Source organism: Eleutherodactylus coqui, chromosome 2, assembly GCF_035609145.1.
Source record: "Eleutherodactylus coqui strain aEleCoq1 chromosome 2, aEleCoq1.hap1, whole genome shotgun sequence".
NCBI lineage: Eukaryota > Metazoa > Chordata > Amphibia > Anura > Eleutherodactylidae > Eleutherodactylus > Eleutherodactylus coqui.
Window position 1 is genome coordinate 110,682,979 of NC_089838.1, and position 14,628 is coordinate 110,697,606.

The following is a 14,628-nucleotide window of genomic DNA, read 5'->3' on the forward strand; positions in this document are numbered from 1 at the left end:
GTTTTGTTTATGTTGCAAATATATAACTTTTCTTTAGTGCTCTTGCCACATGTGAACAGATGTATGCAGTCAGCGTGGGGGCTCTTAAGTATTTTCTTCTTTTTTTTTTTTTTTTTTTTAAACCATTGTCATGGTCTTTAAAGTTTTTTGTGTTGTGATGCCTCTGTGGTATACTTCAGGTTTTGAATCCGGAGAATTTACCTTAACCCTTTCCGAACCACTGTCTGACATCTGAAGACATTCTGATTGAGGCCTGTACAGCTCTGATGTCGGAAGACGTCCAGCAGGGTATTCTTACTGTATATTACCGGCCCCTCTGTTGTTGGCGGCCTCTCCAGCATGTCCCATACCGCAGTACTGGCTCTAGCCAGCAGATGGTGCCATTGTATAATGGCAGAAAGAGAAAGCCCCCTAGGAAACCCTGAATCCAAAATTGGATTGCAAAGGGTTAAATGGAGCAGCACTTTACCTTCATATTGATGCAGCTAATTTTGGATAAGCACTTCTCAATCTGAAACTAAAACCGTATGTGGTTGTGTTTGTGTTGATGTGGCTTGACTGGTTCGCACCACTTTTCTGGTGTTAACCGTTTCCAATCCACTGTCTGACCTCTGAAGACATTATGATTTAAGGCTGTACAGCTCCGATGTTGGAAGACATCCGTCGGGGTTCTCTTACAGTATATTGCCAGTCTCTCTGCTGTCAGAGCCTATCCAATGTGTCACCTCATGCAGTACTGGCTTTAGCCAGCATATAGAGCCGTTGTATAGCGACAGAAAAGAGTAAGCCCCCTAGGAAAAAAATAGGATACAAATTGGATTGGAAAGGGTTAATGTGCCCTGATAACCTATAAGTACCAATTCGGACAGCCTCTTTTTTAAAGGGACATCTGGCGCTTTTTCAATTGATGACCTGGATAGGTCATAAATAGATGATCGTCATATGAGGTGGGCAGCCTTTTGGGATCCCCAATGATCAGCTGATTCCCAGCACTGCTATCAGTATGGACAGTGCAAAGAGAAGATGGTGTTGTCTGTACTCCAGTGGCCCAGGTTAGTAGTGCAGGCGCAGCTCCCAGTACAGATGGTGCAGTCTGCTTCGTACATTGTCCGTACCGATTACGGGTCGGGAATCAGCTGATCAATAGAGATTCTGAGTGGCAGAATTTTTCTTTTCGACCAGCTATCCTGATGATAGGTCATCGATAGAAAAAAATGACTATAGTTCCAGACAACAACTTTTATGCTCCTCCACATTTTGACTGTCATATTGCTTGTATTTTTAGATCAATCTACCTGTACAAGGCCTTGATTTTTTCCAAGTTGAGTTGTTTCCTTTTTAAAATTTTTAAAGAAGGCATGCTCTCTTGACTTGTCTCCCATTGGTCTTCACGATCAACTGCAGTGAGCCAACGATCACATCAGGGACATCTGACCACCAGCCAAGTGAGCCGGGCATTGTCTGCAGGAGTCCTTGATGGCATCCTCTCTGGCTCGCTGCAGCCGGAAGTGAAGATTTGCGGGGAGGCGACTATGGCATCTTTTATTTATTTTTACCACAGGCTGAGCATCTTTGATAAAAAGGAAAAAATAATACTGATAACCTCTATTTAATGGTAAAGGGGTTTTCCAGGGAGAAGGCCACTGATGACCTATCCTCAAGATAGGTCATCCATAGTTGATTGGCCGGGGTCTGTCACTTGGGATCCCAACTGATCAGCTGAGGTCGGAGTGGGCAGCGGAAGTCTACGCACCAACCTCTGTGTAGTGGCCGGTGCTTGTAACTGCAGGTACAGCTTGCTTTGATTTCAATTAGAGCTATGCCTCATTCCGCTGCTTCTGCTTCGACCTCTGTGTTTTTGGGGCGCTAACAGCATGCACCCGCTCAGCTGATCGGTCGGAGTACCGAGTGATGGACCCCAGCCGACCAACTATTGATGACCTATTCTCATGATGGGTGTTCAATAGTAGTCTCCCTAGAAAACCCCTTTAACTAGCAAATTAAAATAGATATCTGTCAAAATGCATTAAGGCAAGGAGGTAAACGCTCGCATAGGCACAGCTCACATGCTTTTAGAGGTGTGAAAAGGGAAGGTCAGCTGTTGCATATAAGTTATGTATGTGATCTATCAGATGGCAATATAGATAATTATAACCTAAGGACACATTGAGTATAATACTTGAATATAACAATGTCTTCCATATTGTAATCGTCAGTTATCAATTCACGCTTGGTTTGTAATGGTATTTGGGTTCTATATACAGCCCTTTTCTCATTTACTATTCCTATTTGCTTTTAGAACTTTGCAAGCTATATGGTTGGCATGGAAACCTAGTTGCATATTGAAATATTATTTTCCCTGTATTTTATTTTAGACATGTACTATTCTTTATGCCTGACACAATTCTTAGTAAATAATAGCTTTCTTCTCCTATGTAGGCATTTAAAATATTTTTTTATTTTTTTCATAAATTTCAGGAACCAAAGGAGGAAAGCATTTTACCGAAAAAGAGACGCAGGCCTCCACCCCACCGAAAACCTTTACCAGTTAAAAGAAAAATTTTACGTAAGAATTTAATGGAGACATATAAAGCGCCATGTGGAAAATGTGATCTTGAATGCTGATGTTGATCCTCGTCGACAACAATCCAGGAAAATACTGTTGATGACATCCTCAGGATAGTAAAAAAAACACCAGCTTCAGCCCTCATACACACCTAACATCTGCATTAAAAGGCACAACTGTAGTTTATACTAACTGCATACAAGATTCTTAGCATAAGGCGGACCTTAGTGGATGGGTACCTAGCTTCATGGACACCTCCCTTTGGGCTAAAAAGCCTCAACGTGCAGAAGTATGTGTTTTTTATTACTTTTTTTTTTCTGTATTATCTTCCGAGTAGGGCATCAATAGACTGCTGGGGGCTGCAGCTCTTCAGCTGATTGGGCACCCGCTGTCAGCACTGCAAAACATGGAAATAGAGCGAAAGCTGCTGCTCCGACCCGTGTGTAGTGGCCGGTGCTTGTAGATGCAGACTGGGGCTTCAATAAAAACAGTGGGAGCTGCACCTGCAGTTACAAGCGCCGGCCACTACCCTGGTTGGAGCAGCAGCTTCTGCTCTGTACCCCTGTGTTTTGTGGTGTTAACAGCGGGTGCCTGATCAGCTGATTGGCTGGGATCCTGAGGGGTGGACCCCAATTTATCAACTATTGATGACCTATCCTAAGAATAAGTCCTCAATAGAATGTCCCTGGAAACTCCCTTTAAACTGGCCATGCACTTTAGATAAAAACTTTTGAGTTCCCAAGTGTTTTTCATCTTGTGAGACCCCCATGGTCATTATGTATCTAACTGCCTTAGATATATGTTAAATTCCTGTCAAGCAGGAGGCGGAGTAATTGGTGGAAGGAAAGGAAAAGGGGTAAAAGCAACATAATAATCACATTCCTATCTTCTTTTCTTCCAGGCGGTACAGCGCCCAGAGTGCTCGTTCACACGAGTGTTAGGGGATTCCACTTTCCCGCTCCGGTTTCAGGGAGCAGCATTTGAATGGTTTCATGCACACAAGGAGTTTGTTTTTTTTTTTTACTTGGAGCAATGATCTCTTTTTGAAAAATCGCTGCGTATCCTAATTATTTCTGAAGATTAATGGGAAACCTTCACTGTTCTGACTTGATTTGACGTTGGGATATTTTCCTTCCGTTTTAGATATGACTGAGGAGGAACAACTGGCTCTGGCAGTAAAGATCAGTCAGCAGGAGCAGTCAAAACAAGGGAAATACACCCAAGAGGAAGAGGATGAGCTCATAAAAAAAGCTATTGAAGAAAGCCTTCAGGTAAATGTACTATACATTAATATTAAGTATGCTGTTTACTGCTGCTACCATATGGCAAATATTAATGTTTTAAGTTTTTATGGATTGTTTTATATTCTTATAGATTAACGATCTCCTAAAAAGTATACATTCGTGGGCCACTTATTCCAGTCTTGAGTTGTTGATGAGGCTGTCACACAATGGACACTTATCACCACACTATATGTCTGATTGCTGGGATCCCCACCACTGGAACCCCCCTGATCATTATCACGGAGGTATCCTTGTTTTTAATGGGACGGCCGCAGTGAGAAGGACTCTAGAGCAGTGGTCAAGCATGTATCCTGCTGCTCTATTCAGTGCTGATGGAAACTACTGAGTAGAACAGTTCGTCTACCCCAAAGATAGAAATATGCAGAGTTGCCAATCTAAACTTTACACTGTCATCGACTTTGGCAAAAGTATGCAATTTCCCAGCCTTCCCTACATCCTGTAGACCTGGTCTGTACAACCAAATTACATGTTCAGCTGCTTGTCACCAGTCACTGATAATTGTAGCTGGCAGTTAAAAGGACAACTAGTGGATTCACAGGCATCATTTCTTTTGCTGCTCTACCATCCCAGTAAAAAAGCTTGCATATTGTTATTGTGTAAATTAGGAAAGTCTCTTTATCTGTTCATTATACATTGATTAAAGGGAACCTGTCAGCTCCTTGGTGCTGGAATCTCTGAGAGCCGCATGCAGTAGTGACGGGTACAGAGTCTGTGGTTGATTGTGTCATTTGGTCACATACTCAGTTTAATCCTTGCAGTGTGTGGCCAGTGCTTTGCAGGAAGAGTCAATTGTATTTATGATCCGCAGGTTCTGCCATCCACCAGCCTCTGATTTTATAACTTTCTCTCCCTATTGTGTAATTTAGCAGACTTGACTGCGGATTCCACCTCCCTACATTGAAAGAGTGTGAAAATCCGCAGCAGAAATTGACATGCTTAAGATTTTAAAATCCTCTGCACAGGAAATTTCGCAGTGTGTGTGAATGAGATTGGTTAAAATGTCATCCACTTTGCTGCTACTATATTCCCCTGCAGGTCTTCCTTGTGCATATCTGTATGGAAAATCCACAGGATTTCCACCCAATATGGACATACTGTTAATGTTTATAGGGAAAAGTCTGTTAATCAGTAGCTGGTGGGCGGGACAGCCTGCATATCATGAATATTTCAGACTTCCTGCAGGGCTGGCAGTGAGCTGCAATGATTAAAGGGGCACTAACTTTAACTTTTCAGACAACTTATATGCTCCTCTTCTAGCTTGTATCAGTCTCATTATTTCTGTAATATACTTACATTAAAAATGTTGTTGCTTTACCACTGTAAATCTTTTTTGAATTTTCTGCCACTAGGGGTCCGCCTTTCAGCTTCTCTAAAATCCACTTTGTTTTCAAATAAAGAGCTTCTGGAGTGACAAGAACACAGGAACGTTTCCTTAACAACGTGGGGGGTGGGAGCGATCTCCATGGGGAGCGCTCCGGTACACTCAGAGGCTGCAGGCTGACAGATCTGCAGACTCTTTGATAATAATCTCCACAATCTTAGTCACGTGCGTGCGTGTGTGTATAAATATTATATTGAGTTTACTAGCCATTTGGCCAGCATGTCTAAATTATCCTAGGAGAGCAGATGGGTGGGTATTTAAATACTACATTCCTGCTGATTAGATCAGACTGCAATGCAGCCTGGGAAGTCAGGGCAAGGAAATGCAGGACAGTGAACTACTGGCAAAATGCAAAGCTTTCTGCATTTTATAAGTCCTATAAACTACAATACTGCATGTATTTATGAAGCTCCTAAACCATATACTCAATTCTGGAGTGCCAATCTGGTCAAGAATCTTTATTCTCCTAATATATAGGGGACCAGACGGGAGTACACAGTGCACCCTTCGTACATGTCTGTTCCTGGAGCCCTGCTATGTGCCACTCCTCATCACCCTGATATGGAAACTACATGTGAGCTGCCATGCAGAGATATTTCTGTGTCCGGGTGACTGGGACTGCCCAGAGTGGCTTTCTGGACCGCGTGTTCTACACCTCTCTGGTTTGACTAAACGATACAAAATAACAGGCTACATTCTAAACAGCTTGCCTGTGGCATAACTGCCTGCTGCTCCCAGAGAGGGCAGGATGAAATAGCTGACTGGTTGCCTTTTAAATTCTATTGAGATGAAGCCTGAAAATCCCTTTAACTATTTTTTAGTATGTTGAGATAGAAAATATCCAGCTCATGCTTTAATACTACTTTTTTTTTTCCAGAGCTGTCAAATTCCTGATACTCCCATTAGTGCCACAAATGATGAGCTACCAAATAAAATGCCTTCAAGTAAAGGACAGAGTGAAGAAGAACCTCGTTTACCCATGATAACTGGACTTACAGGTGAAGGCTCAGCAAAAAGTCCAGTTGTTCTTCTGCAACGTTTAAGTCAAGATATTGTGGACAGCTCTAGTGTAATTTTGTCTCCTAACTGCAAGGATCCCGTCTCATGCATAGAAGACAGCTTACAATCTCCACTGTCTACATGTACCAGCGCTAACTTTGTAAAAATGTCTCCTGCTGAAAAAATTATTTTAAGCCCTGTTTTTCCAAAGAAATCCCCTTGTTCTCGCGGACTGGTTCCTTGCAGACTATTTCAGGAAGTAAGCCCAAATACTAGCAGGGTTGTAGATGATTTAGATGACCAGTGTACACACTGTTCAGAGAGTTCCCAGATGAACTCCTCTTCTATGTTACCTACCTCCTGTTCCCAACCAGAAGGTTCCTATCAAAATGAATGGGGGAGTACGGAGAATCCTCATAATGATGAAACCAGAAATGAAGACCATGAGGATGCTGCTTCTGTAGATGGCATTGGAGACTCATGTCGGTCAGACACACTAAATCAAAGTGCAGGTACGGTTCACTATTACTGGGGTGTTCCTTTCTGTCCGAGGGGTGTGGATCCTAGTGAATACACCAAAGTCATACTCTGCCAGCTTGAAGTGTATCAGAAGAGCCTAAAGAGTGCTCAGAGGCAGCTTTTACATAAAATGAACTATGGACAGCCAATGCATCTTGCAGCTTCAAGTCAAGAAAATGTCAAAGAGGACGCTGAAGGCAACATCAGCCAAGAAAGCACTGAGCAGGATATAGCTGAAGATGACACCCAAAAACCTCAAAGTGATAAGGCGCATAGTGATCATTCTGATAGTCAAGAGGCACAGCACATATCCAGCAAGAGGCAGAAGATTTCTCAGAGCCCGCCACCGACCGTCCTGGAAATTGACAATTGCTGCTCTTCATCTCAGGATGATCAAGATGACGCAAAGGTAGGATATATACTTTTAGGCAACTTGTGTTAAGATGATGGCCAATATGCTAATTAGCAAAAGTGAAAATCGCTTTATTTACTTAGGCCGCCTGCAGACGAGCGGGTCGGATCCGGCGGCGAGAATTCTCGCCGCGGGACCCGACCCGAGAGCCTGCAGGGACAAGCACGTACTCACCCGCGCCTGGCGGCCCCGGCTCTTTCATGTGCCAGCTACCGGGCAGCCGGCGCATGCGTAGACCGGAGCCGGCGGCCGGGTGAGTGACGTTTCTGTGCGAGGCTCTGCGAGCCCCGCACAGAAATAGGACATGCTGCGGTTCGTTTGCCGCTAGAGATTTCGCGCGGCCAAACCTGCGGCCGTCTGGATAGGAGTGCGTATTGTAATGCACTCCTATGCACGCTTTCAGTGGCGGAAATCCCGCGGGAAATACCGCTGCGGGATGTCCACCCGTGTGCAGGCGGCCTTAAGCTAAGATTTTTATTCTGAATAATCACTCTAAAGTGCTGGCTACTAAGGAGTCTCAATTCCTTCAATTTTGCTGTCCACTCCCGTTGTAATGTAATGGTGGTCTCTAGTAACGGAGACACTAAGACGGAATACAGGAAGTGGAGGAGGGTGTTTTCTCATGCTGCCCATAGAAGTTTATGGAGAGGAGTGGGAGAATGACTCATTCAGATTCAGGGAGAACTAGACTGCAGGGGAAACCGGAAGGCTACATGCTATATAATGGCCACAAATCCTCAAGCACACACAGATGACCCACCTAGTAACACACTGGACCTCCTTTGGCCTTCAGAACAACAGCAATTTATCATGACATAGATTTCACTAGGTGTTTAAAATTGTTCTGTAAGATTATTGGCCTCTATGGGCACAAAGCTTCTTGCAGTTGCCACAAATGAAATGAAGGTCCTGACATCCTCTGATTAGGTCCATTGATTCATCCTGCTTGTGCCAAATTCTGTCGCTCCCATCAGCACCGTACAACAGGAATCTGTGATCATCTCTGTTTGGCATTCGGACTAGTTGTTGCAGCTATAGCCCATTCATGCTGTGGAACTTTGACTTGTGCATTCGGACTCATTAGCTGGAGCGCTGTTGTTTGCCTGCAACTTGCTTCACCGTGTATCGCCTGTTTATCAAAGCAATTCTTGACATCCTCCTCTGACTACTTTTGGCCACAGGATCCCTTTTTTACTGAATGTTTTTTCTTGATCATATCATTCTCTGTATACTCTCAACACGAGAAAACACTACAAGGTTGGCAGTTTTTGAAATACTGACCCTGGCTTGTCTAGCGCGTTGTTCAAAGTCACTCAAATTGCTCAAGTTTTCTTTTTTTAATTCTTTGATTTTAAAGTTTGAATTTTATACAAAAAGTGAAAACTGAAATGGGAAAATACAATAAAATTTGCATAGTAACATGGTATGTAAAGCCAAAAACATACACATGTCCAACCAGTTCAGCCTGTTATCCCCCCAAAGTTGACAAGATCACAAGGCAACAAAGGAGTTGCAGTTAAGCTTTGGAGGCTTTATTCCCTAGAACCACAGACCGCATGGTATAACTGTTATAAGCGGGTGGGCAGGTGATGAAACCACCTAGGGAGGAGACCAGCCCCAAGATCATAATAATCTGGCTGGTGAAGAAGTCCTCTGTGGAAAACCAAAGAACGACGAGCAGAATAGAAAAAGGGAGGAGTAAATGATTTAGCCATCGCCAACCAATACTGACCGATGTGTAGAAGAGCCCTGAACCAAAATCTAAGGGTTCGAGGATGATGCAAAGGAAGTGTGTGCTCTCGGTGAGTTCCCCCATTTGCATAATATCAATTTTATATAGCCAACGGGAGAGCAGAAAGGGAATTCCAAAGAGTTAGGATGCACAATCTGGCACATGAATTGGATGTTTGAGTATTGATTTCCACAGGTATGTCAGAGATGTTGGAGGAATAGGTAAGGCGACTGGATTAAATCAATTTGTAAGACTTCACTTGTTTTTTTATGGACCTTCTTCCAGAGATCCAACCATTTAGGGAAGTCCCAGAAGATGTGTAGTAAGGCGCCCTCTGCTGTACCTCAGCTGCAGTAACTGCGGGAGCCGTGGAAAGTTTTTCATGTAATCTGAAAGACCCTCCCTGCTACCTTGATAGTAATTTGTAGCTAGTTTCCTGACACTTATTAGTAATAGATGACTTCTAAGCAAATTCCAAGATTCTGTCTACCTGTGGAGAAAGTACCGCTCGGGTCTGATTCTCACCAGGTCGGGAAGGGTGGTTTCAAATCAGGGTCTGGGGAGTATAGTAATGAGTAAAAACAAATAGGATGTGTTTTTCAATTAGCATGTTTTTTTTAACTCAGATTTTAACTGAGATCAGCTGCGTCGCCTTTTTGTTTTTGTATTTTTTTTTTTCTTTAATGCGTGCTTCATGCATCAGGAATGGACCTCTGATAACACATGTATGAGTGGCCGCTATCGTAAGAAATGGAAATAGCTAGAGGGCTCAGACTTATGCCCCTATTACATGGCCCAAGCACCTCACGATTCTCGTTTGCCCAACGGGACAAGCTAGTGACACCATCACCAGTTGGTTTGGCAGCCTGTTTAGACTGCGCGATTCTTGTTGAGGGCCGTGCAGTCCTCGGGAACTTGTCATTCAGGGTTTCATACTCCTATTTGAAACACTGAACAATTAGTCTTTAAACGGCTCGATAAGTGCCCAAGCTGATGCTGGTTTCTATGCCGGCTGAAACTGAACCACAGGTGAGAACCTCACCATTCCTGCCCATCATTCAGTTGTTTTGCCTGCGTTTTAAACTGGACAATTATCGTTTCTGAACAATATCGTTCCGTTTAAATGCAGCATTAACCCTTTCCAATCCAATTTCCCTGCCACCCACACACTCCCCAGCTCTTATTTATTTTGGGTGGGAAGCGCGATGTGGAGTCCTTGGAATTAATCAACAGAATCTCATAAAAACAAACTGTCATGATGATTTTTTTTTTTTTTTTTTTTTTTTTAGCAATTTTTTGAAAATTAAACATGGGTGTATATTACGCTGCATGTGTATTATTATATTATAAGATAGGAGTAAAGAAGGTGGGACAGCGCCTTGGGATGAACTTCATATTAATCAATCCAATAGAGGGAAATGGGAAAATCCAAATCCAAACTGAATGGTTGCCATTTTTATATTCTAAGATAGATAGTTAATATAGGTAATATTATATATGCATATTACACTATACAGAGTAGAGCTCCGATGTTAGATCTCTCCTCTGCATACTGTAATATACAATGATGATGGACCTCCCTTCTGCATAGTGTTAGAAACATGTCGGACCTTGCCTGACATGGGAGCTATGCAGGGAAATCTTAATGTCAGATGAAGTTTGACGCTGGATTGGACAGGGTTAATTTCTTCAGAGATAGGCATATTATGGAAGAGTGACTCATTTAAACACTATTACCTGGTCTTTAGAAGTGTTAAGAGGTGGTCATGGAAGTATGGCATGATCCATAATTGAGTCAATGGAAGATGAGCAGATAATGTCTTTAGAGGTGAAGTCCTCTATATATCTGCAAATTGATAGGTGTGGAGGAGGTGTCTGAACTGCTTTAGAAGTGACTATGCCAAGTGAGAGGTGCTCCTGAGACGTTTACCAAGGGGTCGAGGGCTAAATTAAAGTCTCCTCGTAGCAGCAAAGTGTCCTCTAATAAACCCTATAATTTGTTGACTATGCTATGAAGAGAGGCTGATTTGTGTTGGAAAGGTACATTTTGCTTTTTACGTGGGTTGTCCCACTTCTAGCTGTTTTGCTGCAGGAAGCAGACAACTCCATACATTGCAAATTGGCCTAGGTTGATACTGCAGGTCCTATTGAAATGACTGGAACTAAATTTACACTACCAACCCAGGCCACTGAGCAATGTACTTCGCTGTCTGTTTCCTGCATCAAAACAGCTAGAAGTGTGACATAGTGCATATTATCTTGTCACCAGTATTTATATTAACAAAGAAGGAATCTAGAACAGTCTCGGTGGGAGGAGATGCATTTAAGGCCCTTCTATGCAGAACGATTATCCTTCACAAAAATCATTAAAACCAACAATGAATATTAATTGTTCAATGTAAACTCTGCCAACGTGAATCGTTCGCTTTTCCTTCATTGTTCAATTTATGCAGGCATAAAAGTCATTGTTGGCCTGTTGACTACTCCGGTTTAAATATTGATTGTTCAGTCCTTCTCAATCACTTATACAGTGAATGTGAACAATTGCGTGTTTGAATAAGCCAGTGATGTATCTGTCTCTATAAACTGGTTCGCTTGTTGAAACTGTTAGTGCAAACAAAACTATTCGCTATACGAGCTTGACAAAGACGGCAGCAGCCGTCGAAACGTCGCCATGCGGTTTTACTTCTGGATCTGTATTCACCAATAAAGGATGATATATCAGCAATACCTTCTGTCTCTTGGCTGATCTCCTCTGGACCAGTGCTGCCTTCCAAAAACAACTTGCTTCCGCTATGCAATATGCTTCTGGGGTCCAAATTCAGTTAGCGGATAGGCCGAGCTTGGGAAAGAACTTTTGGTAACTTTCAGCACAACACATTTATTTGATTGACAGGCAGCAGTTTTTATAGAGGCACATGCTTCGAATACAGTAATTCAAATATATTCTAATTAATTTATTACCATTGGTCGATAAACATAAACACAATATGAATATGCAAGATAAGGACTTTAAATGCCAGGCAAATGCAGCGCAGGCACAGAAGAATCATTTATGATTAACTTCTCAGAACACAAAAGTACAGTAATTCTACATATGTGAACAGCAAGAAACCTGTCTTCTTGACCCGCCGGCCAGTCTGAATGCTACCTAGCTATCTCCCGCAGCTCTGTTCATTTCAGAGTCCTATTCGTTTCACTAACAAAACAATAAAGCTACAAGATTTCATCTCCACCTAAGACCTGAACTCGGAACCTACTAAACCCCATGTAGATTTATGGAAGGTCCTTCGTAGATAAGGTTAACCTTTTGTGGAAAATCTCAAGACTAGCCTGTGGAGCTTAACGAGAACCTGCACGTCCTTCTCCCTACTTTCTGTGGAGGTGAGGTATGTTTCCTAGAACGCTGTGGATTAGGAGGCTATGGGGGAGGGGCCAGAGGAAAGTCCAGCCAGGACAACTGTTGGAGTAGAGACTTGAGAAGTTATCTCATTGCTAACATGCATAGTGAGATGTCTGAGAGTTGGGTGACTGTTGTATACAAGTATGTCACTGGACCTTTGAGCCAAGCACATCTAAGGATCTCCTCCTTTTCCCTAAAAAAAGAGCACTCTCTGGGGTTCTTTGAGTCCAAATGTTGCTAGCAAGCAGGCTGGAGAGGACACTGTAAAAGTTTTCAATGACGTGGAATATGTTACCCTCTGGTATAGACTCAGGGATACCATGTAATTTGATGATTTTTCTCCTGCCCCCATTTTCATGGTCATTATCTTACAGGAGTAAGGACCTGTTGAAAAGGTGTTGTGTAACCAAGGTCTCTTCTACTTTTGTCAACCTCGAGATTTTTTTCGTAGGAAGAGCTAATTGGAGCTGTGATTTATATTCTAAGATGACTCGCTCATGCATGATTTTTACCCTGATGATTGTTTCAAGGGCCAATTTAGAATGGAGGTCACTCAATAAACCTGAGTCCAGCATGATGGTGTGGGGGGAGGAAGAGATATTCTATTCAGAAAGGGAATAAGCTGAGGAGTTTAGAAGCTGAGCAAGATCTGAAAGCTATTAATGTATAGTGTCCATCTTGACTCATATTTGCTGTACGAGGTTGCCCATTTGGGTCATATATAGCAGGCCTGCTAAGATTCCAGATAGATGTGGGCTCCCTTTTAAGTGGGGTGATCTGGATACCCACTGTAGGATTGCTGGCTATTTGGCTGCCATGGGCTAGTGATATTAATACTTTCCCCTCCAGGAGCTGGGCATTCCTCAGAGGTATGAGAGAAGAAAACCTGTGCTTCTATCTTTGCTGGTGGTAGGCCTGCTAGGTTGTGGGGGACTCTGGCGAGGTCGCAGTACTTAGTGCCCTGTGAGTGGCAGGAGGCTTTTCCGCTTGACCAGGAGTTGGGCACTGCATCAAGATGGCGCTGGGACCATCTAGTGGAGAAAGCATAGGAGTAATGCTTTGTGTGCCCGGTAGGTTGGCGCCATCTTGGAATCTGCATTTCTAATCAAGGGAAAATCCTCAGCTGTGACTTGTGGCTGCTGGCGTGTTCTTCCAACACTTGCTATGATGGAGAAAAACAGGATGACTGTGGCATCAGGCTCAGGAGAGACTTTAGCTGGGACCAAGTACTGTCTGATGCATGACCCTTAAGAGGCAGAACTAGGTTTCTTGTGTCTGGAGTGTTTTGCCATCATGCTTGGGTTACCCAGTAGTTGCGAAAAGCTTGTACCTCTGCTGAATAGCTGGACCCAGGAGCTCACAGGGATGGTTCCATGAGGCCACATCCCTAGATCGCTCGTTTAAAAGGAGAAAAAAAACTCCTCCCCTCCCCCCCCCCCCCCCCCCCCACTCCCCTCTTTTTTTCCCATTTCAATGTGGATTCACATTGAAACAAATGCACAGAAAACCTGCTTACTCGATATTTTTTTTTTTCGGGGCTGCATTCCGGGTTCACGGGTCTAGTTTCCATACAGGAAAGCTCCAATCATGACAGAAAAGTTTTTGGTATTTTTTTTTTCTTTTTTTTTTTTTTTTTTTGTGTAGTAACTAAAACCAAAATCAAGAGTTTTTTTTTCCTCCGTACACTTCTTCGTATCTTAATCTACTACTGAATTCGGCTTCAGAAAAAAACTAATGGAAAAATAACTGCTCCAAACTGCACTTTGTGAAGAAGCCCTGTTCATATAAAAAAAAAGTTTAGCTCTGTACTTTCTCCATCTTCTGTGACACTGCTTGATTGTTACAGAAGTGTGGAGATTGGCCAATATCACCTCCTGGTGGCGGCACCTGTTTCCAGGCAGCTGCCCAAAGTTATCCTGGCACATAAAGCATAGCTCTTGCTGAAAATATTAATTAGGGAGTCTGCTGGGCAACTACTAAATAATTATCAGGAAACAGTACAGCGAAGTTGTTTGAGAGGCGCACGCTCAAAAAAAGAGCTTTATAAAGCCAGCTGGTAGAAAAAAAAAAATAAAATACCCTCTACTCTATTTGATTTGGGTCGTTTTTCACTTTTCCGTAAGAGTCTTAATTCCTTTTCTCCTGTCGAGATCTTAAAATTCTACTCGCTTATTTCTTAGTTATTTGTTTGTAGGAAAGCTGATTGACAACTCTGTGGGAGCTGTAATGGCAGACATAACCTGGAATAATTTGTCACGCTGTTTTTATACATTTTGTACTGATGTATCATTTGGCACGGCTCACCGTAACGT

At 42.9% G+C, this 14,628-nt stretch overlaps 1 protein-coding gene across 6 annotated transcripts in view; it reads left to right on the forward strand.

Annotated features, from left to right (window-relative positions):
- UIMC1 (ubiquitin interaction motif containing 1) overlaps positions 1-14,628 on the forward strand; it is a 96,395-nt gene that overhangs the window by 18,724 nt on the left and 63,043 nt on the right. For 4 of the 6 annotated variants that reach the window (XR_010790298.1, XM_066591329.1, XM_066591333.1 and 1 more), the window contains exons 3-5: positions 2,479-2,566; positions 3,710-3,837; positions 6,129-7,178. Coding sequence is in view for 5 of the 6 variants with exons in the window: in XM_066591329.1 (XP_066447426.1) it covers positions 2,479-2,566; positions 3,710-3,837; positions 6,129-7,178 (1,266 nt within the window). In the remaining variant the exon portion in view is untranslated. Of the gene's footprint in view, positions 1-2,478; positions 2,856-3,467; positions 3,838-6,128; positions 7,179-14,628 lie in introns of those variants that run through there. The other 2 variants (XM_066591331.1, XM_066591332.1) reach the window with 2 other exon arrangements.